At 35.9% G+C, this 7,742-nt stretch overlaps 1 protein-coding gene across 1 annotated transcript; it reads left to right on the top strand.

Annotated features, from left to right (window-relative positions):
- Window positions 1-6,583: 6,583 nt before the first annotated feature.
- LOC142151027 (uncharacterized) lies at window positions 6,584-7,702 on the top strand. Its single transcript, XM_075206280.1, has one exon. It carries the CDS (start codon window positions 6,584-6,586, stop codon window positions 7,700-7,702), a length of 1,119 nt encoding a protein of 372 aa, XP_075062381.1.
- The last annotated feature ends 40 nt before the right edge of the window (window positions 7,703-7,742 follow it).

Genomic DNA, 7,742 nt, shown 5'->3' on the forward strand with positions numbered 1-7,742 from the left:
TAAATCATTAATCTTGGTGATTTAATTTCTAGTGCATTATCCATACTGGAAAGGGGGTGATTTCCTCCTCACTAGGTCTAGTTTCCTGGAAACAGACATCTCTTCTTTGAAAGTGACTGTCGGGACTATGGGGTCTAGTAAGTTCATCCCCCAAAAGACAAGTTTATACTATATTTATCTTATAGTCTAGAGGAGCTTTGTGGAGTTTGACCTTATTGAAGAAAAGAAGCTCTTCCCCATATTTAGTTGCCTGATCAGACACTTTCTTAAACCAATCATTCTATACGATGATAACATGTAAATCATTAATCTTGGTGATTTTATTTCTAACATCCACCAGGTCCTTCTCTCCCTCCTCAGTAACTACAAGGGTCAAATCCAAGGGACATTTATATAAAATTGCCAAATGTTCTACAGAATTCAGTGTTTGTACGGTCTATAGTGGGCTGGTTATTGAATGAAAACACTCTGAGCATTTCTTTAGCTTTATAATAGTGCGTTACAGTGGCTGCATGAAAATGTAAATTCACCTCTCATTTCATTAATGTTAATAATATATTATAAATATCTATAGAATTTGTACTGCCTGTATTATCAGGTAAAGTCTCAGAATGAATAATTTTACTGGTTTCTTTCTCTGAAGAGGACAATATCTCAGCAGGTTTCCACCAGCTAGATCTGCAAAAGCTTCAATATCCAAAACATGCCAATGATATAGCAACAAAACATCCACAAAATACCAATAACAATGAGATTGTGTCTCTATATACAAGTATAAGTCAGTCCTTTTATAATATAAATCTGGGCATTTATATAAATCTATATATTCTCTAGTATCAGTACCATGGTAACATGTGTGTAATAGATTGTAAGCTTGTTTGGGGAGGGCCACCTTTACCTTCTGTCTGCCTAAACAATAGGCAAATCCTAAACAAAAGATCCATTTGTTGACATAACAGGATGACAGAGACTGATATATTCTAATCAGAATGGAAGATTTTACCACCTGCCAAGGTCTAATTAGAATTTTCCTTTGTAGTCAGTGACCTAAGGAATGTTTATACCTCATTTACATGTCAGTGATGTTTACATGAGAAGCTGCTCTGATGAAAGAATATGTATGAACTTTATGACACCCTAATTTAAATTTCACCTCAAGACAAACAGTCTGAGAACCTTCTGGTCATCCCGGGAACTATTGAAGAGAGATGAGGAGGAATGACTATAAATAGGCAGTATCAGCCCAGTGTTAGTGAGTTGGTGGCTGGAGAGCTGGAAGGATGGAACAGTAAGAATGATCAGGAGGGAAAGAGATTGAAGGCGAAATCTACAGTGTAAGGTAATTATATTATGTATAAACAGATATTGATACATACACAAATGTTTTTAATGTCTTGCTATGAATGTGCGATGAGATTTTGTCTGAAAATGTTCTGACTTAACAATGTATTATATTGTTATTATTGCAATGTGACAGTATTATAAATATAGTTATAATGGTACACTACTAAGAATTGTATATTCTATAGCTTCTTTCTATCTATATATTATCCGGTACTGTGGGATCAAGTGTGTAATTTTTATAATATGTGTACGTTAATCCTCTGCACTCACCATATACAAACTTTGATGCTCACCAAATACACAATTAATGTTTTACTAACTACTTTTCTGTATTAAAAACAGAGAATGTTAGTTTCACATAATACAATGTATGATAAGCTGACCAACTCACTCAAATCTTCCCCTTCTGCCCAGTCCTAATCTATATCATTACCTGGGTTGAAGATATCCCGCACACAGCTTTTAAAAGCAATTATCCCCAAGCAATAGCAGCCATGGGAAAACCAGAGACTCGGCTGACACAAGTTGAGATTAATTAATGTAAAGAACATTGTAAAGGCAAGACACAAATAGTCTGCACTCACCATGTCTCTCTCTCTCTCTCACTCCCTCCCTCTCCCTCTCCCTCTCCTTCTCTCTCTCTCCCTCCCTCTCTCCCCTTTATCTCTCTCCTCCTCTCTCTCTCTCTCCCTCTATCTCTCTCTCTCTATATATATATATATATATATATTCCACAGACAAAAGACCTTACGGTTTAACACATTTGATTAAGGTATTGTTTATTGAAACTCTTCCACTCAAACTCCAAAAAACAATAAATTACGAAGATTGAGGCAGAAACCTTAATGGACATGTTACTTGCGCAATATCATCATCATCATCATCATCATCATCATTTATTTATATAGCGCCACTAATTCCGCAGCGCTGTACAGAGAACACATTCACATCAATTCACATGCAATACAGACATGATGACAGATTCAGCACTATCATGGAGTCAGATTGCTGTCACTCACACAATACAGACATGGTATGTCATCACATCCTGTGGTTAGCTGCAGATTCAGCACTATCATGGAGTCAGATTGCTGTCACTCACACAATACAGACATGGTATGTCATCACATCCTGTGGTTAGCTGCAGATTCAGCACTATCATGTAGTGAGATTGCTGTCACTCACACAATACAGACATGGTATGTCATCACATCCTGTGGTTAGCTGCAGATTCAGCACTATCATGTAGTCAGATTGCTGTCACTCACACAATACAGATATGGTATGTCATCACATCCTGTGGTTAGCTGCAGATTCAGCACTATCATGGAGTCAGATTGCTGTCACTCACACAATACAGACATGATGACAGATTCAGCACTATCATGGAGTCAGATTGCTGTCACTCACACAATACAGACATGGGATGCCATCACATCCTGTGGTTATCTGCAGATTCAGCACTATCATGGAGTCAGATTGCTGTCACTCACACAATACAGACATGGTATGTCATCACATCCTGTGGTTAGCTTCAGATTCAGCACTATCATGGAGTCAGATTGCTGTCACTCACACAATACAGACATGGTATGTCATCACATCCTGTGGTTAGCTGCAGATTCAGCACTATCATGTAGTCAGATTGCTGTCAGCCACACAATAGAGACATGGTATGTCATCACATCCTGTGGTTAGCTGCAGATTCAGCACTATCATGTAGTCAGATTGCTGTCAGTCACACAATAGAGACATGGTATGTCATCACATCCTGTGGTTAGCTGCAGATTCAGCACTATCATGTAGTCAGATTGCTGTCAGTCACACAATAGAGACATGGTGTGTCATTACATCCTGTGGTTAGCTGCAGATTCAGCACTATCATGGAGTCAGATTTCTGTCACTCACAAAATGTTGGAGCTGCTATTTCACATATTTGTGTGATCACTGGAATACACACATGCAGTACTAATACATCTTTTAGCTCATCTTTATCGTAGTTTAGGGCCTCAGTTATTTAGTAAAAGATAGTAGAGCAACTTCATAAAGAAGTAGAATTACAATATAACAATATATTTAAAATACATTTAATTGATGTAGAAGCCTCTGCTTAGTTTGGTTTTCAGTGACCAATGTTTGCCATTACATTCACTTACAAGGCCTAGGCTGACTTTTAATAACAATTAAAGCACACACAATGTCAACAAGTCTTTAGTGGGAAATGTTTTATTAATAAACTTAACAAAAGTGTAAGCCAAATGCAAAGAGAGCACTAGAGCAAATTAACAATACATAACATTATTATTTGTTAGCACATTAAAAGTAAAATAGCAACTAGTGTAATTTAATATAATAACAAAGCATATCAGATGTATTTATTAATAATGTACAAACTTCATACAAATGGATTGCTAACAGTAATACAAAGTATGTTAAACTAGTGCAATGAGTGCTTAAATCAGCATAAACAGATATACATAGAAGTTATCTGACCCCTGCACATTACAGAGAGCCTTTGTCTATCCCCTGCACAATACAGAGAGACTTTCTCTGACATCTCTGATAGATATATATATATATATTAGAGATGTGCACTGACACCGTGTTTTGGTTTTGGATGTGGTTTTCGTAAAAAACTCCATCACTCAGAATAAATCACCAGCCATTGTATCTCTATCTTTACATGTATACTTTACAAATCTTTACAAATTATACAATCTGTTAACAATATTAAAATAGTACCATATACATTAAAACCTTTTTTAATATTTGAAATAAAAATTATTATTTTAATCATAGTAATGAGACAATATAAGAATGAGTCTCTATTCTGGTATATAGATGAGTGCCTCCGATATCAAAACTTTATTTTCTTCTTTTGTTCACAAACATTCAAAATGTTTTGTGTGTGCAGTCTTTATAGTTTTTTTAGTATGGGTGTATGACACCTTCACCTATCAGCATCATCATTTATTTATATAGTGGTAAGGCAAGGAAAGCCCTGCTCTTCACTACCGATTAATGCTCTGGCAATGTATTGTGTGTGTAGTCTTTGAAGTTTTTTAGCATGGTTGCAGGCCACCTTTGACTCTTAGCGTCATCATTTATTTATATATCGGCAAGCTAAGGAAATCCCTGCTCTTGGCTACTGATGAATGCTCTGGCAATGTAATTTGTGCATAGTCTTTGAAGTTTTTTAGCATGGGTGCAGGTCATCTTCATCTATCAACATCATCATGTGTTTATATAGTGATAGCCAATTGTAAAGAGCAATGTAATTTGCTATCTACTTGTCTAAATATCTGCTGAGGACTCAAGTCCGCCTAATGACTTCTGATTGTTACTGCCTCTTTCCCCTGTGTAATGTTCCAAAATTGGTGCTTGCATAGAGTTCAACATTTCTATCTCTTGCACCTTACACTAATTTTTTTGTTGCAGTTTAACTTATCCAATGGGCTTGCTTCAGTTGGTGAAATTTTATTTGCAGCCACTGCAATGATCTACATGCTGTGATTGAATGTCGAAAATGGCAATTAAAAATCCTCACATGTAAGTACCCTTTTTTAAATATAGATGTCACTGAATGACCCTCTCAAACTTGACAAAAATAAATAATAGAAAATTTGAGAATATAAAGCATTTTGGGGGGGAGTGCAGCTGCTGCTGAACCTCACACGCAAACACCCAGTCTTTTTCAAAATGATTTCAGATGCCATTGCCCCACACAAGATTACTTTCACTAGAAAAACTTAAATTTTTGTTTAAAAAAAATTCCTTTTTTGATTCTGCTGCTACTGTTTCCCTCCACTAAAATTACTACTTAGTTCAAAATTATATCTAAATCAGTCTATATACTAGTACTATTATATCTGCAATGTATTAGCAACAACCAGCAGCCACCAGTACGTAAAAAGTCTCTGAAAGATTGAAAATAAAACCAATTGGTCAGCAAACTATTCTAGCTGACTAATCTCTGCAGAACTTCTTTACAATAATCACAATTCTATTGCGTTCTATGTCCCTCTTTCACCCTGAACAATATCTTCAGAGCACTGCAGCTAACATTGTCCTTACACACTGTCTGTTCTAAAATGGCTCACGGGAAAATGAGGGAGGACTATATCTATCTATCTATCTATCTATCTATCTATCTATCTATCTATCTATCTATCTATCTATCTATCTATCACTGTTTCCCTCCACTAAAGATACTACTTAGTTCAGAATGATATCTAAATCAGTCTATATACTAGTACTATTATATCTGCAATGTTTTAACAGCAACCAGTAGCCACCAGTACATGAAAAGTCTCTGAAAGATTGAAAATAAAACCAATTGGTCAGCAAACTATTCTATTTGACTAATCTCTGCAGAACTTCTTTACAATAATCACACAATTCTATTGCGTTCTATGTCCCTCTTTCACCCTGAACAATATTTTCAGAGCAATGCAGCTAACATTGTCCTTACACGCTGTCTGTTCTAAAATGGCTCACGGGAAAATGAGGGAGGACTATATCTATCTATCTATCTATCTATCTATCTATCTATCATGTGAGGAGTAAATGTCCCGGAAATCCTGCTTTGTCTCATTTTGAGAACCAAATTTGGTGCGCAAAACCGAGTCACAACTAGTTTTCACTCGGATCCCAAAGTCGAATAGTGTCAAATTTCAACCAATCCGAACCGCTCATCTCTAATATATATTATATTGCAAATCAGGTTGCACACTATGAATTGTATTCACTATTATGAATTTGACTTTAACACTTCATTAATAGTGAATAGGTGGTTTGTCCATTATCTCCTGTGCAGACATATCACAACGTTTGTGGGTGTAAAGATACAACTTCACAGCTTTTATTTAAGTATCTATGTTTGTGTGACAATATACACAAAAATTAAAACAATGGTCAATGATTGGGTCACATTTGTTAGTGTATAAAATATGTTTCTGTTCATTATACAATATAACACTACTACTGTTAAAGTAGATTCATTAATGTAATGACTAAGCTTCTAAATCTAAACCTTAATTTTTTTCACAGGTGAATTAATGAACAGGATTCCTACTAAAAACAGAAGACTTCTCGGAAAGGATCTTGTCTTCTAAACATCTAACTGTTCCAGAAAAAAAACTAAACTACAAGTCATATAGACTACAGACATAACTTCTTCTTCCACTCTAGAGGAACAAAGTAGTGTTTACTCATCAAACACATCATGAATCGCAAAGTAATGAAACCATATCTGTGCTCTGAATGTGATAAAAGTTTTACATATAAATCAAAACTGATCACACATCAGAGGATTCACACAGGAGAGAAACCATTTAAATGTTCTGAATGTAGCAAGTGTTTTACCAAGTATTCAAATCTTGTAATACATCAGAGAATTCACACAGGAGAGAAACCATTTAATTGTTCTCAATGTAGCACAAGTTTTATGCAAAAGTCATATCTTGTTGCACATCAGAGGATTCACACAGGAGAGAAACCATATAAATGCTCTGAATGTAGCAAGTGTTTTACCCAAAAGTCAGATCTTAGTGCACATCAGAGGATTCACACAGGAGAGAAACCATATAAATGCTCTGAATGTAGCAAGTGTTTTACCCAAAAGTCAGCGCTTGTAAAACATCAGAGGATTCACACAGGAGAGAAACCATTTAATTGTTCTCAATGTAGCACAAGTTTTATGCAAAAGTCATATCTTGTTGCACATCAGAGGATTCACACAGGAGAGAAACCATATAAATGCTCTGAATGTAGCAAGTGTTTTACCCAAAAGTCAGATCTTGTTGCACATCAAAGGATTCACACAGGAGAGAAACCATATAAATGCTCTGAATGTAGCAAGTGTTTTACCCACAAGTCAGTGCTTGCAAAGCATCAGAGGATTCACACAGGAGAGAAACCATTTAATTGTTCTGAATGTAGCATGAGTTTTATGCAAACGTCATATCTTGTTGCACATCAGAGGATTCACACAGGAGAGAAACCATATAAATGCTCTGAATGCAGCAAGTGTTTTACCCACAAGTCAGATCTTGTTGCACATCAGTGGATTCATACAGGAGAAAAACCATATAAATGCTCTGAATGTAGCAAGTGTTTTACCCAAAAGTCAGCGCTTGTAAAACATCAAAGGATTCATACAGGAGAGAAACCATATAAATGCTCTGAATGTAGCAAGTGTTTTACATACAAGTCAGTGCTTGCAAAGCATCAGAGGATTCACACAGGAGAGAAACCATTTAATTGTTCTGAATGTAGCATGAGTTTTATGCAAACGTCATATCTTGTTGCACATCAGAGGATTCACACAGGAGAGAAACCATATAAATGCTCTGAATGAAGAAAGTGTTTTACTCACAAGTCCGTTATTATACAACATC

Source organism: Mixophyes fleayi, chromosome 4, assembly GCF_038048845.1.
Source record: "Mixophyes fleayi isolate aMixFle1 chromosome 4, aMixFle1.hap1, whole genome shotgun sequence".
Classification (NCBI taxonomy): Eukaryota; Metazoa; Chordata; class Amphibia; order Anura; family Limnodynastidae; genus Mixophyes; species Mixophyes fleayi.

What these genes read in the sequence shown, in the direction of transcription:
- LOC142151027 (XM_075206280.1), top strand. Translation starts at nt 6,584, where the DNA reads ATGAAACCATATCTGTGCTCTGAATGTGATAAAAGTTTTACATATAAA.